The sequence below is a fragment of the Oryctolagus cuniculus genome, chromosome 4 (genome assembly GCF_964237555.1).
Source record: "Oryctolagus cuniculus chromosome 4, mOryCun1.1, whole genome shotgun sequence".
Lineage (NCBI taxonomy): Eukaryota > Metazoa > Chordata > Mammalia > Lagomorpha > Leporidae > Oryctolagus > Oryctolagus cuniculus.
Genome location: NC_091435.1, coordinates 175,265,501 through 175,287,358, shown reverse-complemented (window position 1 = coordinate 175,287,358; position 21,858 = coordinate 175,265,501). Strand labels below are relative to the sequence as shown.

General features: G+C 43.6%; 1 protein-coding gene and 1 long non-coding RNA gene across 2 annotated transcripts in view; one reads left to right on the top strand and one right to left on the bottom strand.

The window, feature by feature from the left end:
- Positions 1 to 21,858, top strand: part of TOPBP1 (DNA topoisomerase II binding protein 1) — an 80,063-nt gene that overhangs the window by 47,192 nt on the left and 11,013 nt on the right. The window contains exons 20-27 of the mRNA XM_008249226.4: positions 1,423 to 1,615; positions 4,787 to 5,007; positions 7,511 to 7,677; positions 7,887 to 7,998; positions 10,664 to 10,827; positions 13,809 to 13,946; positions 15,529 to 15,618; positions 15,777 to 15,941. Of these exons, the coding sequence (XP_008247448.3) occupies positions 1,423 to 1,615; positions 4,787 to 5,007; positions 7,511 to 7,677; positions 7,887 to 7,998; positions 10,664 to 10,827; positions 13,809 to 13,946; positions 15,529 to 15,618; positions 15,777 to 15,941 (1,250 nt within the window). The remainder of the gene's footprint in view (positions 1 to 1,422; positions 1,616 to 4,786; positions 5,008 to 7,510; positions 7,678 to 7,886; positions 7,999 to 10,663; positions 10,828 to 13,808; positions 13,947 to 15,528; positions 15,619 to 15,776; positions 15,942 to 21,858) is intronic.
- LOC127488056 (uncharacterized) lies at positions 1,051 to 19,206 on the bottom strand. Its single transcript, XR_011388294.1, has 2 exons — positions 17,821 to 19,206; positions 1,051 to 1,629 (listed from the first exon to the last, which is right to left on the bottom strand). It is a non-coding gene; the product is annotated as an uncharacterized lncRNA (long non-coding RNA).

The window sequence follows — 21,858 nt, the reverse complement described above, 5'->3', positions numbered from 1 at the left end:
GAGACGGAGGGAGAGACAGAGAGTGATTTCCATCTGCTGATTCAATCCCCAGATAGCCGCAGCAGCCAAGGCCGGGCCAGGCTGAAGCCAGGAGCCAGGAGCTTCATCCGGGGCTCCCACATTGGTGGCAGGGGCCCAAGCACTTGAAGCATCTTGTGCTGCTCTTCCCAGGCCATTAGCAGGGAGCTGGATTGGAAGTGGAGCAGCCAGGACACGTACCAGTGCCTGTGTGGGATGCTGGTGTACAGGTGGCAGGCCTCACCACCCTGCCACAGTGCCAGCCCCAGTACATTGTTTTGAAATCACAAAAAAGTTTCTTTTGTAGTATGTCTTTCACACAGAACGCTTCCTTTACATCTGTTGCAAAATAAAATTTTCTTTGTTGCTAAGTACTAGCAAAGCATATATTTGAGAACTCACTCAACATTTCATCTTAATCATTAAGAAATAATTTGCAAAACTTTGGGTTATTTAAGTATGAAACTTGTGAACTGGGTATTTTACAGTTAGTGTGGTATGGCTTTATTCTATTATATAGGTAAGTAAAGTTGATATTTTTAAAAATTTGTTTTGTTGTATTTTTTTCCAGTGATTTTCAAAGCCTTATATGTATAATATATTTTAACAGTCGTATGGTTTTACAAGTACCTTATTTCCCAATGTTATTCGTTTCTTATGTATCCTCCTAGAACTGCTTTATGTGTATATAATCATAAATATATGTTTTCTCCTTCCCTCCTTCTTAAAAAAACATAGACATGTGGATGAGCATTAGGTGCAGCAGTTAAAGTCCCATCTTGGGCCACTGGCATCCCATTTTGGAGTGCCTGTTTAGAGCTCCAGCTGCTTTACCTCCAGTCCAGCCTCCTGCTCATGCACCTGGAAGGAGCAAGTGATAGCTCAAGTACTTGGGTCTATTTTTCCTTACTCACGTTACCGATCCAGAGCTTTCCCTTTGACTTACCCATTTAGTTAATACCATTCTGTTCATTCCAGATATACTGTTTAGTACCTATTTTAGTGTCTAGTCTTATAAAAATTCAAAAGATAAATATTTTGAAAATAAATATATTTTCAAAAACCATTGGAGAATAAGGCATGTACAGAAATGACTGTAATGGAGAGAAAATAAGAGTAGGCAAAGCACTCTACAAAAGGAATAAGTAATCTCTTGTAGGTCTTAGCATTTGTCTCTTGGAAGTTTCCTCATTATCCTAGGTACTTGCAAGGTCCTCATGGTAAGGCTGCTTCTGTATCTCCAGTGTTCATAGCCCTACTGATTTCTCTAGTCAGTAATCAGTGTTCAGTGAATGTCCGGTCAGTAAATTGTGTCAACCTTATCTAAACAGAATAGTTAATGTGAGTAAGATATGGTGAAAAAGAGAATTTTTTCTTGGCTGGTGTATTTGTGTTTCTTTCCAGCTCTGACACAGACCTTGGAGATGAGACAGAACTTCCAAAGGCAACTGCAGGAGATCATGTCCGCCACGGCAGTGGTGAAGCCCCAGGGGCAGAGGTCTTCCCTTTCAAGAAGTGGCTGCAATAGTGCCTCTTCAACCCCTGACAGCATTCGCTCTGCTCGAAGTGGACGAAGTCGGGTCCTGGAGGCACTGAGGTGTGTACCTGTCGCTGATAGCAGAGACACAAGATAACTTGAGATGAGACAAAGGTAGCTCCTTATTTAGGTTCCATAGGTGAAGCTGAATTTTTACTTTAAAAAAAATAAAGTAGAAGTTTAAGTTATTAAGACCAGTGAAAGAGTTATGCTACTGGGTCTTATTTAGCCCAAACACTTCATATTCTATTCTGATGTTTTTTATCGGTTTGGCCCTTTGCTAACTAGGTTTTCCTTATTCCATTCTGTGGGGAGCAACTCAGACTGGACTGAGTTACTGGAATTAAGACTTATTCTATGCATCTGCTCTCCCACAATATGGCGCTGGGAGAGGAGTAAAAACAACTTTTACACAGCTGCCTCCAGTTCGACCAGTAACCTGCAGGAGCTGATCCTGCTCCTGATTGGAGGAGAGCAGCGTACTCGGCGTGTGGGTAGCAGAGTTGGGATTGGTGGAAGAGGACTATAAAGGAGGAGAGACAACATGCACCAGTAACATCTAAGGGGAACACCTGTGCAGCCCCCGAGAGAGCCGGCCGGCGGTGTGCCGCTCCCCCGCGGAAGTGGGGAAAGTGGCAGGGGGGCCTGCCCCTCCACGGAGGTGGAAGGACGGCAGCCAACCCGGGAAGAACCAGCAGCAAACCCGGGGAGGGCCGAGCAGACAAAAGAACAGCGCAGGGTCCTGTGTCGTTCCTCCGCGAAGAGGGGGAGCGACACCCTTCTTTCTTAGCTTTTCTTCCTACTCTCCCTTGCTTTAGGCAGTTTTAGAATTCTTACTCAAAAGCAAGTAGCAAACATAGAGGTTTTGTCCATAACCACACGGGCTTTGGAATGAGGTGTGATTAACACTTTGTATCTCTTCTCCTGAGAAAGAAAACTGTTACAAGGTCCAGTGTGCCCGGCAGCGCTCAGCAGGTTAAGCCGCAGCCTGCAACACCAGCATCCCATATGGGCGTGGGTTCAGGTTGTGGGGGCTCCACTTCTGATCCAGCTCACTGCTAACATGCCTGGAAAGGCTGCAGCAAATGGCCCTGGTGCTTTTTCACCATATATATTAAACATTCCTTATTGAAACTTTGTGTACATTTTGTATTCTCTTCATATATTGCTGTTGGTAGTGTGATCTGACGAGTTCTTCATGTGATGTGACTCAGGTTTAGAAGCATAATTTCATCTTTTCCTCACAGAAGAAAAATCCCTAGTTGTATGATGACCTACGAGATTCTGAATTCCAGCTGATTGAACTCTGCAGTTATCTTACATGAACTATGTATTTCATGAGGTCAAGTCTTTATCTCAGTGCTATTTTAGTAGCTTTTGGTTTAGTACTATACTCAGTGATAAGTGAAGTAGCTTTTTGTTTATTATAAAGAACTTACATCCTATACCAAGTCAGAATAAATATTCTCAGAGTACATGGCTATATTCCTTGTTTTTGAGGCAATGGAATTCTTGAGGTACCATCAACTTTGATAAATTATTTTTATAAGAATATACATATGGGGGCCAGTGCTACGGCACAGCAGGTTAAGCCCTGGCCTGAAGCGGTTCTAGTCCCAGCTACTCCTCTTCCAATCCAGCTCTCTGCTATGGCCTGGGAAAGCAGTAGAAGATGACCCAAGTCCTTGGGCCCCTGTACCCATGTGGGAGACCCGGAAGAAGCTCCTGGCTCCTGGCTTCAGATTGGCGTAGCTCCGGCCGTTGCAGCCAATTGGGGAGTGAACCAGTGGATGGAAGACCTCTCTCTCTGTCTCTACCTCTCTCTGTCACTCTTTCAAATAAATAAAATAAATCTTAAAAAAAGAATATACATATGAAGCTACTTCTGGAAGTTCATGGAGGCCGGCGCCGCCATAGCTCACTAGGCTAATCCTCCGCCTGCGGTGCCGGCACACCGGGTTCTAGTCCCGGTTGGGGCGCCGGATTCTTTCCCGGTTGCTCCTCTTCCAATCCAGCTGTGGCCCGGGAAGGCAGTGGAGGATGGCCCAAGTGCTTGGGCCCTGCACTCGCATGGGAGACCAGGAGAAGCACCTGGCTCCTGGCTTCGGATCAGCGCGGGGCGCCGGCCACGGTGGCCATTGGGGGGTGAACCAACGGCAAAGGAAGACCTTTCTCTCTGTCTCTCTCTCTCACTGTCCACTCTGCCTGTCAAGAAAAATAAAAAAAATTTAAAAAAGAAAGTTCATGGAAAAAAGAATTATAAGTAAAGTCTATTTTGGTGCAAAAATTTTGAAATTCATCCATATATATACATATATATAAATAGTTGGAATTCTATTACTTTATCAAATGAAATCATTACAATTACATAACCAAATGCATTTTACTATAATTCAGTATATGGTTGGTCTGTCTTAGATGCTGAAGTTTGTTTACCAAAGGCCAAAGAACCTTTCCATAAGACAGCCTTTGTAGTAAGCTTTCCATGTAATTATAGTTACTATAATTGCAAGTGATAAAAATATACTAACCACCAGAGCAAAGTAACCACAGTTTTCTAAATGTTACTGTTTCCCTAACCATTCAGAGAAATTGCCCTCCCACACTTTTTTTTTTTTTTTTTAAAGATTGATTTTTGTGGATTTGAAAGGAAGAGTTACAGAGAGAGAAGAAAGACAGCTGTTCCATTGATTAGTTCACTCCCCAGATGGCTACCACAGCCAGGGCTGGACAAGGCTGAAGGCCAGAGCCTGAAACTCCATCCAGGTTTCCCACATGGGTACCAGGGGCCCAAGTAGTTGGGCCATCCTGCACTTCTTCCCCAGACACATTAGTAGACAGCTGGATCAGAAGTGGAACAGCCAGGACTCAAACTGGCACTCGGATGGGATGCACCATTGCAAGTGGTGACTTAACCTGCTGTGCCATGATGCCAGCCCCAAGAAATCCCAGTTGTTTCAAAGTTTGTTTTTTTTTTTTTTTAATTTAACTGTTAAACTTCCAACTTTGACATTTTAAATACATAGACATTTTAGGCAAAATACGTATTTCCACTTAAACTAAAACAGTTACATTTAAAGGAGAAATATTTTAAATATTTTAAAGTTCACCAGTGGCTCAGTGATGGACGTTAGACGGCAAATCACTTTTTCAGTCTGTTTATTGATTTTACGCACTTGGGTTTTGTTGTGGCTGTTTGCCAGTGTTTAAAATTGTTATTTTACTCCTTAGGCAATCTCGTCAAACTGTACCTGATATGAACACTGAACCCTCCCAGAACGAACAGATCATTTGGGATGACCCTACAGCCAGGGAGGAGCGAGCAAGGCTTGCCAGCAATTTGCAGTGGCCTTGTTGTCCCACACAGCACTCTGAGCTTCAGGTTGACGTTAAAACATTGGAGGACTGTCCTTTCCAGGAACCTTTATGTGTTTCAGAAATTGCTGAACAGGGTAACAAGAAAGAATCTATTTACCTGTTTGTATATGGTATATTTTGACCTCCTAAAAATAAACAGATAAGTCGTGATTCTTTGAATTATACCTGCAAATGAGAAACTTACTAGATATTTCTGACTTTGGCTTAAAGTTAAGAGTCAGAAAAATGATTTTTGACTTTGGTACTTAATCAGTAAATTGAAAAATGTAGTTGATCTTTGAATTTGAAAATTTAGGTATAGGCATTTTTTCCCAACATGGTTTTTTTTTTTAATTAATTTATTTATTTATTATTATTTTTTTTTTTGACAGAGTAGACAGTGAGAGAGACAGAGAGAGAAAGGTCTTCCTTTGCCGTTGGTTCACCCCCCAATGGCGCACCGCACTGATCCGAAGGCAGGAGCCAGGTGCTTCCTCCTGGTCTCCCATGGGGTGCAGGGCCCAAGGGCTTGGGCCATCCTCCACCGCACTCCCTGGCCACAGCAGAGAGCTGGCCTGGAAGAGGAGCAACCGGGACAGAATCCGGCGCCCCGACCGGGACTAGAACCCGGTGTGCTGGCGCTGCAGGGCGGAGGATTAGCCTAGTGAGCCGCAGCGCCGGCCTCCCAACATGGTTTTTAACTTCTCCTTTCATTTTAGTCCTTAACTATATGTGTGCAGTTAATGCTTGGGTTTTCCTCCTGTTTTTTTAAGATTTTATTTATTTGGAAGTGTTACAGAGAGAGAGAAAGGCCGGGAAGGGGGTGTCTTCCATCCGCTGGTTCCTTCCCCAAATGGCCACAACGGCCGGAGCTGCACTGATCCAAAGCCAGGAGCCAGGAGCTTCTTCTGGGTCTCCCACATGGGTGCAGGGGCCCAAGGACTTGGGTCATCTTCTACTGCTTTCCCAGGCTATAGCAGAGAGCTGGATCAAAAGAGGAGCAGCTGGGACTCGAACTGGTGTCCATACGGGATGCCGGCACTGCAGCGGCTTTACCTACTACACAGCTCCAGCCTCTCCTCCTGTTTCTTAACTTTCATTTAAGTCTTCTAAATTTCATCCAATACTTACCTACATTTATTCTTTGTATTGTGTAAGTTCCTTTTTGAATTCCCCATTTTTTTTTCTTTTTTTTTTCACAGATTTATGTGTTTGTTTTGAAAGTGTTTGGGGCTGGAAACAGAGATAAGATCTCCGCTGTTTCACTCCCAAGATGGCTCCTCCAATTGGGCTGGGCCAGGCTGAAGCCAGGAACTTCGTCTGGGTCTCCCATGTGGATACCGGTACTTAGGCCATCTTCTGCTGGTTTCCCAGGTGTGTTAGCCAGGAGCTGGATGGAAAGTAGAGCAGTCAGGACACAAACCAGCACTCCGATGGAATGCTGGTTATCACAGGTGGCGGCCATGCCACAACACCAGCCCCTGGTGTTTTCTTTCATGAACTTTGCCTTAAAAACAGAATGGTGGGGCGGGTGCTGTGGCATATTGGGTAAAGCTGCCACCTGAAGTGCTGGAATCCCGTATGGGCACTGGTTCGAGGCTTGCCTGCTCCACTTCTGATCCCGCTCTCTGCTGTGGCCTGGGAAAGCAGTGGAAGATGGCCCAAGTGCTTGGGCCCCTGCACCCACGTGGAAGACCTGAAAGAAGCTCCTGGCTCTTGGCTTTGGATTAGCCCAGCTCTGGCCATTTTGGAAGTGAACCAGCGGATGGAAGACCTCTCAGTCTTCCTCTCCCCATCCCTGTCTCCCTTCCTCTCTTTCTCTCCCTCCCCCTCTCTCACTCTCACTTTCTGCCTCTCTGTAACTCTGCCTTTCACATCATAATTAAATATTAAAAAAAAAAAAAACAAAAAACAGAATGGTTGGGGGCCTGTGTTGTACTGTAGCAGGTTAGACCGTCCCTGCAACATCAGTGTCCCATATGGACACTGACACTGAGTCCTGGCTGCTCCACTTCTGGTCTGGCTCCCTGCTGACACGCCTGGGAAAGCAGCAGCAGATGGCCCGTGGACTAGGGCTCTTACATCCAAATGGGAGACCATGAATAAGCTCCTGTCTCTTGGCTTTGGCTGTTGTAGCCATTTGGAGTTTGAGCCAGCAAATGGAAGATCTCTGTCTCCTACTTTCTGTAAATGCCTTTGAAATAAATAAGAAGAAATAAGTCTTTTTTATTTTTAGAAAATCTTTTTCCCCTTTTTCATCTTTTTCACATTGCATGATTCCATACATCAGATACAGGATTTATCTCTGCTTCCAATTTCTCTCCAAATGTGGAAATGCTTTCATTTTACCAATTTGAGTTTCAATTTACTGATGAAAAAATATTTTTTTAAAAATCCACATTTAATATAGTTATCCTTTTGAAGTTAATTAATTACATTTATTTATGAACTCCAGAAATAGTCTACTTCTTTTGCATGTACTTTTACATTTCTTGGTTTGTATTTAATTTCATGTTGGCTGAGGCAGGTAATATCTTCTAGACTTTATTCCTACTTGTATGTGAATAATCACATGCTTCAACCTTTTATTGCCCTCAGCTGTCTGTGATCCTGGAGAAGCATGTGTGACTGAAGCTCCGAAGCAACCTATCTCTGAAGAACCAGAAACCCAAGTACGAGACAGCCACCTGATCCCTACACCTCAGGCCCCCAGCATCGCCTTCCCTCTGGCCAACCCACCTGTGGCTCCACCCCCTAGGGAAAAGGTTTGTTGATCTTGCTCTGGCTTTTGGATATTTTTGTACTGAATTAGAAATGTGTTGATTTCACTATCAGGGGTTCATCAAATGTTGAAAACTGTGTTTGCATTATGTTATTATTTGTATTTATGATAACTCAGAAGACAGCAAAATTGCACTGTAAAATAACTGGATTAATATAAATGTTTTTCTAAAATAAAATTCTTTCATTCCAGATTATAATGAGAGAAGAGGCTCATGAAGAATTTAAAAAACAGTACATATTTCAGATGTCATCGCTGAATCCTCAAGAACGTATTGATTATTGTCATCTGATTGAAAAATTAGGTACCAGTATTTTACTTAAATCAAAAATGTCAGACATTTAGCCTAGCAGTTAAGATTCCAGTTAAGACACAATGCCCCATATTGGAGTACTTGGGTTCAGTTCTCAGTTCTAGCTCGTAACCTCCCTCAGCCTCCTATTAATGCAGGCCCTGGGAGAGAGCAGATGATGGCTCAGGTAATTAGGTCCCTGACCCCCAGGTAGGAGCCCTGGACTGAGTTCTTGGCTCCCTGCTTCAGCCACAGCTGTTAGTGGGCGTTTCAGGAGTGAGGCACCAGGTAGGAGTGCTCCTTTAAGCTTTTAAAAAATGTCTACAGGAAGAAATATAAACACTATTGTAAAAGAAAAGGTCTCATACTCATAGCAACCTTATTTGAAAGTGAAATGCAGTCAGTATTGATAATATTTTTAAGATATAGGTGGAGAAAAATAAAATATGCAATTTGTCTAAGCTATATACAATATGTCAGCCTTAGAAATTTGAATCTAAATCTAAAGTCAGCCCTGGGAGTCAGAGTAAATATTTAAATGGAAACCAGCAGTTAAGTTTAACAATCTTCTGTACTACTTTGAGTATTTGTTCATTAATGAAACATTGTGTGAAACTATAGGCCTGTGATATAAAATAAAACCACATTTTAATGAACTTAAAAAGTATAGTTCATGTAGACAGGAGCACCTTCTCATGTTGCACCATTCTTGTTCCATCTGACCTCCCTCTGACATTCTTTCTGGAAGCTCTGTAGTAGAAAAGTAACCTGGTGCCTTGCTGTCCCATAGAAACTGACTCTCATCTGCATGTGTCATTTTAATTTCCTAATAGCAACATTTCAAAATGTAAAAAGAGGGCTCGTTCTTGGTACAATGGTTAAGATGCAGCTTGGGAAACCTGTATCCCATATTGGAGTACTACTGCTGGTCCAGTTTTCTGCTCAGGCCATCCTGGGAGGCAACATATGATGGCTCATAGCCTTGGGTCCCTGCCACCCACATGGGAGAACCAGATTGGGTTCTTGGCTTCTGATTTCAGCCTGGACCAGCCTGGACAGTTTGCGGGCATTTGGGAAATGAACCATCAAATGGAAAATCTATATCTCTTCCCGAATTCCAAGTAAATTGAAAATAAATAATCTTAAAAGTAAAAAGAAATGGATGCAGGGCTGGCACTGTGACTTATTAGGTAAAGCTGCCGCCTGCAGTGCTGGCATTATATGGGCACCAGTTTGAATCCTAACTGCTCCGCTTCTGATCCAGCTCTCTGCTATGGCCTGGGAAAGCAGTAGAAGATGGGCCAAGTCCTTGGGCCCCTGCACACGAGTGGGAGACCCAGAGGAATCTCCTGGCTCCTGGCTTCAAATCAGCTCAGCTCTGGCCATTGTGGTCATTTGGAGAGTGAACCAGCAAATGGAAGACCTCTCTCTGTCTCTCTGGCTCTACCTCTCTCTGTAACTCTGTCTTTCAAATAGATAAAATAAATCTTTAAAAAAAAATAAAAAAGAAATGGATAAAATAAACTGCCAGTTTTACTATCATGTAAATATAGTATCGGAATTTTCAGTCATTTTCTTGTAGTAAGTGTTGGAAATCTAGTATGCATTTTACACTTACACTGGCTCCTGTAGGTTTTTCCATCTCTGTAGACTCTGGACAAGTACAGTAGTAGCAGCTAGCACAGAGCTGACCTCCAAGAGGTCAGGGAGTAGAGACAGATGAATACAGATTGTACTGGAACTGAGAGCCTGTGACTGTAGAGGGTTCCTGATATTAGAACTTAGAGAGACATAACAGGTATTGAGTATAGCCCTTTGCTTATCTGTAAATCATGAATAGAATTCAAATGTTTTGTTAAAATCTTAGAAAGACTGTGGTACAACTCTGATAACCAGCAGTCAGGTTAACCTCTAAGCTGTACACTCATAGCCATACTTTCCGTAAGCTTGTATTTATTTATGCTGCCTTTTGCATCCTCATCAAGCTTCATACATACACTTCTGAGAGAGGTTGAGATTTATTTGTTTGTAAAAGAGGGAGTTCAGTCTTCCATCTGCTGGTTCACTTCCCAAATGGCCACAAAAGCCAGATTTGAGCCAACTCAAAGCCAGCAGTCAGGAACTCCGTGCGGGTCTCCCAGTCAGAACTCGAATGTGCAGTCCTGTGTGAGATACTGGCTTGACCTGCTGCACCACACCACCAGCCCCACTCTCTGTGTCATAATTATAGCAAACCAAGTAGAGACAGGCAGATTGAACAAGGATTTAGTGTTGAGACAGCAAAGAATTGTACTTGATTTTACTAGATATGGTAGTACCATGTGGCTATTTAAGAAAATTTCCATTTATTTTAGATATATGTAGGGGTTAAGTAACACAGTGCCTGGAATTTGCCTTGAAATAGTTAATTCAAAAAAGGGGACATAGATTGAAGTAAAGATGGCAAAATGTTATAAATTTTAACATCTGAGTGGCCGTTGTTTGAGACTTCACTTTACTGTTTGATCTACTTTTGTATTTAAAATGTTGATCATTGTCAGTCAAGATTTTTTGGTTTAGATGGTTTGGTGCATTCTGTTTACAGATAATTTCTGTGTATAGTTGAGATTACAAAAAAAGAAGTTAAGAAATGATTTTATAAATATAAATAAAGTACAGCCAAATTTTCTCTGTTTAGGTGGATTAGTGATAGAGAAACAGTGCTTTGACCCCAAATGCACACACATTGTGGTGGGACACCCGCTGAGAAATGAAAAGTACTTAGCCTCAGTGGCAGCTGGGAAGTGGGTGCTTCATCGCTCCTACCTGGAAGCCTGCAGAACAGCTGGGCGCTTTGTGCAGGTATGTGTTCACAGTCGGTGAAGGGATGTTTTCTTTAAAATAAATGTCTTCAGTTATTCTCATACATGCACTGACCACTCATTTCATTCAGATATCCAAATAGGAATAATTAGATTAGACTAGTTTTATAAAGTTTCCAGTAACAATTGAAGCAAAGAAAGATCATATAGCCAAGTTCAGTTATATTCACTTTTTTTAAATATGTATTTTGCATCTTTTTTTTTAAAGATTTATTTATTTATTTGAAAGGTAGAGTTACAGAAAGAGGTAAAAATAGAGAAATCTTAGATTTGCTGGCTCACTCTCCAAATGGCCAGGGCTGGGCCAGGCCGAAGCCAGGAGCCAGGAGCTTCTCCTAGGTCTCCCACATGGGTGCAGGGTCTCAAGCACTTGGGCTGTCTTTTGCTGCTTTTCCAGTCTGCATTAGCAGGGAGCTGGATTGGAAGTGGATCAGCTAGGATTTGAACCTGTACCTGTATGGACAGCGCTGTAGCCTTACCCACCATGCCACACTGCCAGCTACTTACATGTCATTTTTTTAAATTGAAATAACATTATCTTACCATTAGAGATTATCTTTTTTTTTTTTTTTTTTTTTTTTGACAGAGTGGAGAGTGAGAGAGACAGAGAGAAAGGTCTTCCTTTGCTGTTGGTTCACCCCTCAATGGCCGCTGCGGCCAGCACACTGCACTGATCCAATGGCAGGAGCCAGGTGCTTCTCCTGGTCTCCCATGCGGGTGCAGGGCCTAAGCACTTGGGCCATCCTCTACTGCACTCCCTGGCTACAGCAGAGAGCTGGACAGGAAGAGGAACGACCGGGACAGGATCCGGCACCCTGACCGGGACTAGAACCCAGTGTGCCGGCACCGCAGGCAGAGGATTAGCCTAGTGAGCAGCGGCACAGGCCAAGATTATCTTCTTATAAGCTTTTATGCTATCTACTGGCCCTTTAAATATTAAGCTAATTAATTGAAATATTTTGTTTGCTAACTATAACAGTATCCATCATGTGATTTCTTTCCTTTTTTTAAAAGGTTTATTTATGTATTTATTAAGGAATACAAATTAACTATAACAGTATCCATCATGTGATTTCTTTCCTTTTTTTTAAAGGTTTATTTATGTATTTATTAAGGAATACAAATTTCATAAGTACAACTTTAGGCATACAGAGGTTCTTCCCACCATACCTGCCCTCCCACCCACACTCCCAGTCCCATTCTCCATTAAGATTCATTTTCAATTTACTTTGTACACAGAAGGCCAACTCTGTACAAAGAAGAGATTTCAACAATTTGCGCACGCGCACACACACACACACACACAATTGTTTGAGAACTAGTTTTACATTTAACCCTCATAATACAACTCATTGAGGACAGAGGTCTTTCATGGGGAGTTAGTGCACAGTGACTCTGTTGTTAATGTAACAATTAACACTCTTATGTGTGAGGTCAGTGACCACCTGAATCTCTTGACATGAGCTGCGTAAGCTGTGGAAGCCTTTTGAGTCCACAAACTCCATCATTATTTAGACAAGGCCAAAAGCAAAGTGGAAGTTCTCTCCTCCCTTTAAAGAAAAGTACATCCTTCTTTAATGGCCACTTCCTTCCGCTGTAGTCTCACTCACAGAGGTCCTTCATGTAGAACCTTTTTTGCCAGTGTCTTAGCTTTCCATGACTGAGATGCTCTCATGGGCTTTTCAGACAAACCAGAATGCCTTAAGGGCTGATTCTGAGGTCAGTGTTGTTCAGGGCTTTTGTCATTCCGTAAGTCTTCTGTGTGGACTACTTCCCATGTTGGAACATTCTCTCTTTTTTAATTCTATTATTATTACCAGACACTTAATCTTATTTATATGATCACTTTAACACTTAATCCTATTACATATGTTCATTTTAACACTTTATATGATCACTTTAACAATTAAAATGGCATTTTTACCACCCAGCACACAAGCCTCCTACAGTCACAAGCACCCAGTTCTCCCCACCAAAGTCAGGAGTCTCTACTTGGCTGGTTGCTGGGCATAGACATGAGCTGGCACAGCTGTTACATATGTCCAAAATGGTGCCCCCTCTATCGGATTGTTAAATAACTCTGTTGTAAGGTGATTGGGGAGAAACATGCCCTCCTTTTATTTCTCCTCTAGTTTGGCAGGTACACTTTTCCCTATGGGGCTCCAAGCCAGATTCCCTCTTGGCTCCTCCTGCAGCTTAATCGCCAGTGGCTTGGGCTGCTGCAGTCGGGTCTCACCTCACCCTCCAACACTTGTGCATAGGCTCTCAGCTGCTGGGGTCCTGGTCTGTGTGTGTCCACACCCTCCACATAGATCCACTGTGTCCCTCTAATTTGCGTAGAGTTTCCTCTGCCATTTTCTCCCTAACTCTTCCTTGAGATTGCACTCTCTCCACTTTTCTTGAACTGTCTTCTAGACTAGAGCAGTAAGCTCCTTCCGTGCTCTGCCATCTTGGAAGCTAACCTAAAGATTTTTTAAAATTTATTTGAGAGGTAGAGTTGCAGACAGAGGAAGAGACAGAGAGAAAGGTCTTCTATCTCCACCATGTGATTTTTGACATTTTCAATCAGGATTCCTTAGGAATATCTCCTTTGGACAGACAACCAGAGTGTCCTCTGACGTTGTGGTCTGTGAAGTTAGCAGCTGGCCAGTAAAGCCCAGTAATCCAAATATTACCAGCTGCCAAGGTGTAGTTACCAGATGTTACCTAGAAATATATGTAATATTCTTCTAATTTCTAATTAAAAGCCAGGTATATGTGATGAATATATGAAATCAAATTGATCTACATTGCCTCTGTGCTCATAAAATGATGCTTGCCTGATACTGTCTGTAGTCATATCAATTGAATGTATACTTTAACTCCTGTAGCCTGTTAGCTCCCTGAGGACAGAAACATGTATGCAACGCAGTGGCCCAACATACTGTAGGACCTCAAAAGCTTGTTCAATTAATTCTCTAGGAAGAAAACTATGAGTGGGGAAGTAGTTCCATACTTGATGTTCTGACTGGAATCACGGAGCAGCAACGAAGACTAGCACTTGCGGCCATGAGATGGAGAAAAAAAATCCAGCAGAGACAAGAATCAGGCATTGTTGAGGTATTCACATGCACAATTAGAGACCATTTAAGGAGCATTCAATACTGTGACTATTCCAGATATAGACATAGTTATATAGAGAGGTATATGTTTTTTAAAGAGAATGTGCTTGACCAAGGAAGAATAACTCTTGATTGATGTGTTTAATTAGGGCAGTCTACATTGAGCTTAATGTTATTTGAGAGGAAGTCACAGAGAAAGAAAAACAGAAAGATCTCCCATCTGCTGGTTCACTCCCCAAATGGCCACCATAGTCTTGGCTGGGCCAGGCTGAAGCCAGGAGCCAGAAACCTCATCCAGGTCTCCCACATGGTGCAAGGGCTCAAGCACTTGGACCATCCTCTGATGTTTTCCCAGGCCCATTAGCAGGGAGCTGGATGAACATCTGGGGCAGGAACTGGCACCCACATGGGATGCTGGCACTGGAGGCGGACGCTTAACCTGCTGAGTCACAGCATGAGCCCCGTTGATGGCTTGTAAAAAATAGTTTATGTGTATAAAGTGTGGTTCTATACTGTGTTTATTTCAAAGTATCTTTATAGCACCTAGCTTTAGGGATTCTTAAGCTGGATCTGCTGACTCACCCATAAAGCACCTCCATTATAATGTCATAGATCTCTTTTTACTATTTTAATAACTTACAATAAAATGGTTTCCTTGGTAATCATATATATGTGTGTATATATAATATATACCTATATTTGAGATTCATTTTTTGAAAGCAGAGTTACAGAGGGTGGTGGTTGGTAGGGGAGGCAGAGAAAGAACTTCCAACCACTGGTTTATTCTCTACGAAAGCCAGGGCTGGGCTAGGCCTAAAGCCAGGAGCCTGGACATCCAGATTTCCCACGGTGGTAGAGGCCCGCGTACTTGGGCCATTTTTTGCTACTTTCCAGGCGCATTAGCAGGGAGCTGGATTGGAAGTGGAGCAACAGGAATTCAAACTGGGGTCGCTCAGCAGCAAACTGGGGATGCCAGCAACACAAGCAGGGCGTAACCCCCTGCACCACAGTGCTGGCCCTAATATTTTATTTTGACCACAAAGAAAAATAAAACATTACCCAAATTTTATGGACATTTATATCTCAGTAAAGCTGCTTCAGTTTTTCAGAAAGTGATTTAGAAGGGGTCCAGTTTTCACCCGATTGCCAAAGGGCTCCATTGCTTACAAAAAGGTTATAAACCCGTCTGTCAAATAATCTTACATGATGTTTGATATCTTTACATTTTCAAGAGAAATTTAACAAAAGCTTCCTGTAGCCTATCAAGCAGTGCCATGTACTCTACCTATCATTAGTTATAAAGAAAAAACTAGAAAAAGACTACATAAATAAAGCTGCTTTGTTTTACTATTACCTGATCATTAAATTGTTTTCTCTCATTTCTCATGAATTTGCAGATACCATGGCTGTGTATTTCAGACTATATTGACACATTTACACTGTGGCAAAAATAAAGGTCGTTGAGAATATAACCTCTGTGTCTTATTTAGACATAAAACTGGGTCTACAAGTAGGATCATGCATTATCTGATTTATCATTTATTTTCCAAGTGGTTTCAGCACTGATTCTTTTCTCGCAGGGAGCATTTAGCGGGTGGAAGGTTGTTTTACGTGTTGACCGTGCCCGAGAAGCGGGGTTCAGACGTCTTCTTCAGTCAGGAGGAGCAAAGGTTTGTGCTGAACCAGTTTACTGAGCGTTCACATAAATTATCTAAAACAGTTCTTTGTTTTCCTTACTTTAGAAGATGGTAATCCTTAGTATATTTTGTACAGTTGAACTGCTTTGTGACACCTGTAGATTGTAATACTTTTCGTGTTTTTTCCTTAGGTGCTACGTGGTCATTCTGTACCTTTATTTAAAGAGGCCACACATCTCTTTTATGACTTTAATTGCAAGCAGAAACCAGATGACACAGGACTTAATATAGCAGACGCTGCTGCCCAGAATGTGCACTGCTTGAAAACAGAATACATTGCTGATTACCTTGTGCAGGTTTGTGACTTCTTCACTACCAGGAGTATGCTGCTTTGTGCGATGTCAGACTGCCTGACTCGTTATTAATAGCATATCTGTCTCCTGGGGTGGGCGTTTGGCCAGCAGTTACACCGTGGCTTGGGCTCGTTGTGGCCCATATTCGGAGTAGCTGGGTTCTAGTCTTGGCTCCTCTGCTCCTGCTCCACCTTCCCACTGATGAAGGGATAGCAGGTGATGGCTCAGATACTCAGTTCCCTGACACTCACATGGGAGACCAAGATGGAGTTTCCACCTCCCAAATTTGGCCTGGTCCAGTCCAGTCCAATGTAGGCATTTGGGGATTAAGTCAGCAGATGGAACCTCTATTGTCTGTCTCTGTCTCTTAAAAGAAAAAAAGAAAAATTAGTCTATTCAGCACCCATTTTATGCTCTTGCTACTTTTGATGCAGTGAGTACAAATGTAAACATTTAGCATAGCAGTTAAGTATAGGGAAGGTATAAAAACCTACATATTTTTAAAAGCTTTTTTTTTTTTTTTTTTTTTTTTTGCTTTTTAAAGATTTTATTTAATTTGAAAGGTAGAGTGACAGATCTTCCATCTGCTGTTTCGCTCCCCAGATGGCCACAATGGGAAGGGCGGGTCCAGGGCAAAGCCAGGAGCCCAGAACTCCATCCAGTTTCCCACATCTGTGCATGGGCCCAAGCACTGGGACCATCTTGTGCTTGTCAGGCCCACTAGCAGGAAGCTGGATTGGAAGTGGAGTAGCCAAGACTTGAATCAGTGCCCATATGGGGTGCCAGTGTTGCTGATGCTGGCTTAAACTGCTGTGCCACACGTCGGCCCCTCTCTAAAAGCTTTAACAGTGCCCTTTCTGGGTGCTCATTTGGCACGGCAGTTCAGTAGCCACTTAGAACACCTGCATCCCATATTAGGAGTCCCTAGATTTGAGTCCTATCTCCTTTTCTAATCCAGCTTATTGCTTATGCATACCATGGGAGGCAACATAAGTACCTGGATCCCAGCCCCTGTGTGGGAGACCTGGATTGGGTTCCAGGCCCCTAGCTGCTGCTGCTTTGCTTTTCTTTCTTTTTTTTTTTTTTTTAAAGGATCTGTTTATTTATTTGAAAGGCAGAGTTGCAGAGAGAGAGAGAGATCTATCCACTGGTTCATTCCCCAAATGACCTCAATGGCTAGAGCCAGTCCAATCCAAAGCCAGGAGCTTCCTCTGGGTCTCCGCACAGGTGCAGGGGCCAAGTACTTGGGCCATCTTCTGCTTTCCAGGCCATAGCAGAGAGAGCTGGATCGGAAGTGGAGCAGGTGGGTCTCAAGCCAGCACCTATATGGGATGCCAGCACTGTAGGTAGTGGCTTTACCCTCTATGCCACAATGCTGGCTCTTTATGGCCCTAGCTTCTGCCCAGCCCAACCCTGGCTGTTGGCATTTGGGGAGTGAATTAGTGGGTAGAAGATCAATCCGTTTTTTTGGAAGTGTCTCTGTCTTTCAAATAAATAAGCTAAAAAAAATTTTTTGAGCGCCTTTAAAATGTTGGAAAGCAGAAATGTATTTCAGTAGTCTGAGAAACATTAACTCAAGAGTCATCCTTTAGTTTTCTTGATCTTTTGCGTTGATACACAGTAAAGACCTGTGCTATACTTTTTGTGGTAAAGAAAATATTTCCTATATGGAGGGCTTATTATACTCATGATCAGACTTGGCCTGTGTCGTATAATTTGAATGGGTAAAGAAGAATCTTCCCGATAGCAAAGTTCCCTGAAAGACCATCAGAAATCAGCAGTGCATGACACACAGTTATCAGTGTTTTCCTATGAGGCTTTTTAAATAGAATAGTGTAGGGATAAGAGAAGCCAGAATTCAGCCATTACTTATGTTACTTACTTGAGCGGTTGTTTAGGGTTTCATGGAGTATCTGAAACATAAATGTGAAGAAGGCCTTCTCATAAAGCAGTACGCATACAGATAAAGAATTAATAAACCAGTCATAAAGCTCCTAACTAACTTGTAAAAAAGCTCAGTTTATTGAAATGTGATTTATTGAATTTATTGAAATGTGAAGTTCCCCCATTGGAGAGGGCAGAACAGGCGTTTGTTCTCATAGTTAAGTCACTGGTTGAGATGCCTGTATCCTGTAACAGAATGCTGGGGGTTTGATATCTGGCTCAAATTCTGATTCCATTTTCCTGTTAATATGCACCCCGGGAGGCACCAGATGATGGCTCAGTTAGTTAGGTTCCTGCCATTCATGTGGGAGACCTAGATGGCATTCCAAGCTTCCTGGCTTTGTCCTGCCCCAGCCCCAGCCATTGCAGGCATGTAGGGGGGTGAACCGATGGATGGGAACTCTATCTGTGTTACTTGCCTCTTAATAAATACAAATTTAAGGCCGGCGCCGCGGCTCAGTAGGCTAATCCTCCACCTTGCGGCGCCGGCACACTGGGTTCTAGTCCCGGTCGGGGCGCCGGATTCTGTCCCGGTTGCCCCTCTTCCAGGCCAGCTCTCTGCTGTGGCCAGGAAGTGCAGTGGAGGATGGCCCAAATGCTTGGGCCCTGCACCCCATGGGAGACCAGGAGAAGTACCTGGCTCCTGCCATCGGATCAGCGCGGGGCGCCAGCCACAGTGCGCCAGCCGCGGCGGCCATTGGAGGGTGAACCAACGGCAAAGGAAGACCTTTGTCTCTCTCTCACTGCCTGTCAAAAAAATAAATAAATAAAAATAAATAAATAAATAAATAAATAAATAAATAAAAATTTAAACCAAATTTACCTAACGGGGAAAAGATAAAAGTTAGGGGATATAAAGAACCCTCTGATATGCCATCCCCTCCAGGAATTCCTTATTACTCTAGGTCAGAACTAGTACATATTTTTAAAGATTTACTTATTTATTTGAGAGGCAGAGTGACACAGAGAAACAGAAAGATCTTCCACCTGCTGGTTCACTTGGCAGATGGCCACAATAGCCAGGGCTATAAAAGCATAGTTAATTTGTACATATCAGGGGCCAGCGCTGTGGCGCAGTGGGTTAACACCGTGGCCTTAAGCTCCAGCGTCCCATATGGGTACCAGTTCAAGACCTGGCTGCTCCACTTCCAATCCAGCTCTCTGCTATGGCCTGGGAAAGCAGTAGAAGATGGCCCAAGTCCTTGGGTCCCTGCACCTGCGTGGGAGACCGGGAAGAAGCTCCTGGCTCCTGACTTCGAATCGGCACAGCTCCGGCCGTTGTGGCCATTTGGGGAGTGAACCAGCAGATGGAAGACCTCTCTCTCTCTCTCTCCCTCTCCCCCTCTCCCCCTCTCTCCCTCTCTCCCTCTCTCCCTCTCTCCCTCTCTCCCTCTCTCCCTCTCCCCCTCTCCCCCTCTCTCCCTCTCTCCCTCTCTCCCTCTCTCCCTCTCCCTCTCCCCCCCCCGTGTAACTCTTTCAAATAAATAAATAAATCTTTTTTTTTTTTTTTTGACAGGCAGAGTGGCAGTGAGAGAGAGAGACAGAGAGAAAGGTCTTCCTTTGCCGTTGGTTCACCCTCCAATGGCCGCCGCGGCCAGCGCGCTGTGACCAGTGCATTGCGCTGATCTGAAGCCAGGAGCCAGGTGCTTCTCCTGGTCTTCCATGCAGGTGCAGGGCCCAAGCACTTGGGCCATCCTCCACTGCCTTCCCGGGCCACAGCAGAGAGCTGGCCTGGAAGAGGGGCAACCGGGACAGAATCCGGCCCCCCAACAGGGACTAGAACCCGGTGTGCCGGCGCCACAGGTGGAGGATTAGCCTATTGAGCCTCGGCACCGGCCAAATAAATAAATCTTAAAAAAAAATTTGTACATATTAGTCTTATACCCTATTGCCTTGCTAAAATTCACTTAATACAATTAACTCTATAGATTTTGCAACATAAACAATCATTTTTAAAATAATTTTCAAAATTTTTTAAGATTTATTTTCATTTGAAAGGCAAAATTTACAAAGAGGGTTAAAGATAGAAAAATCTACCATCCACTGATTCGCTCTCCAAATGACCACAATGGCTACGTGTGGGCCAGGCTGAAGCCAGGAACCAAGAGCTTCTTCCAGGTCCCCCATATGGGTGGCAGAGGCCTAAAGACTTGGGTCATCTTCTGCTGCTTTCCCAGACACATTAGCAGGGAGCTGAGTCACAAGTGAAGTAGCCAGAACTTGAACTGGTGCCCATATGGGATGCTGGCATTGCAGGTGGTGGCTTAACCTGTTATGCCACAGCACTGGTCCCAGTTTACAAATTTTTAACAAATACATAGGAGCTGGCATTGTGCTTTAACAAGTGAAGCCTCTATCTGCTGCACCAGCATCCCGTTTAGGCAAGTCCCAGCTGCTCCACTTCTGATCCAGCTCCCTGCTAATGTGCCTGGGAAAGCAGTGGAAGGTGGCCCAAGTCCTTAGACCCCTACACCCATGTGGGAGATCTGGAAAAAACTTGGGAAGTGAACCAACAGACAGAAGATCTCTCTCTCTCTCTCTCTCTCTCTCTCTCTCTCTCTCTCTAACTCTGCCCTTCAACTACATAAAATAAATCTTTTTTAAAAATACATAAAGTGTCCAGCGCCACAGCTCACTTGGCTAATCCTCTGCCTGTGGCACTGGCACCCAGGGTTCTAGACTGTTGGGGCCGGATTCTGTCCTGGTTGCTCCTCTTCCAGTCCAGCTCTCTGCTGTGGCCCAGAAGTACAGTGGAGGATGGCCCAAGTGCTTGGGCCCTGCACCCACATGGGAGACCAGGAGGAAGCACTTAGCTCCTGGCTTCAGATCGGCGCAGTGTGCCGGCCGTAGCAGCCATTTGGGAAGTGAATCAACGGAAGGAAGACCTTTCTCTCTGTGTCTCTCTCTCACTGTCTAACTCTGCCTGTCAAAAAAAAAAAAAAAAATACATAAAGATTACAAATATTTTGGAAGTACCATGTGATGGTTTCCATATGCGTATACATTGTATAATCTCCAGTCCAGGTAAACATATTTCCTCAAACATTTATCATTTATGATGAAAGCATTCAAGTTCTTTTTTTTTTTTTTTTTTTTTTTTTTTTTGACAGGCAGAGTGGACAGTGAGAGAGAGAGACAGAGAGAAAGGTCTTCCTTTGCTGTTGGTTCACCCTCCAATGGCCGCCGTGGCCGGCGCACCGCGCTAATCCGATGGCAGGAGCCAGGTACTTATCCTGGTCTCCCATGGGGTGCAGGGCCCAAGCACCTGGGCCATCCTCCACTGCACTCCCTGGCCACAGCAGAGAGCTGGCCTGGAAGAGGGGCAACTGGGACAGGATCCGGCGCCCCGCCCGGGACTAGAACCCGGTGTGCCGGCGCTGCAAGGTGGAGGATTAGCCTAGTGAGCCGCAGCGCCGGCCGTCTTTTTTTTTTTTTTTTTTTTTTTTTTTTTTAAGAAATGTATACATTATCATTGTCCAGTTATTTTGGTCACCCCACTGTGTGTTAAAATGCCTAAACTTCTTACTCCTGTTTCAGTGTATAACTTAAGAACCCATTACATAACCTTTCCCCATCCCTTCTTCTCCCCAGCTATCCCTAACCACCATTCTACTCAAATGAGCAATATTATTTTATTTATTTATTTTCATTTTATTTGAAAGGCAGGCACAGAGCTCTTCCTGCTGGATCATTCCCCAAATGCTAAGAGCCAGGAAGTCCTTCTCAGTCTCCCAAATGGGAAGCAGGGACCCAAGTATTTGAGCCACGGTTTGCTATGTTCCCAGGGTACATAGTAGTAGGAAGCTAGATTGGAATCCAAGGCAGGACTCAAACCCTGGCATTCTAATACAGGATGGTGGTATCTGGAGGGGTGTCTTAAACACTTCCCCAGACGCCTACCATACAAGCAATTGTTTTATCTACAAAGAGAATTTTATATGTTCTTTACCCTTCTTTCTACCTTTTGGTTTATTTT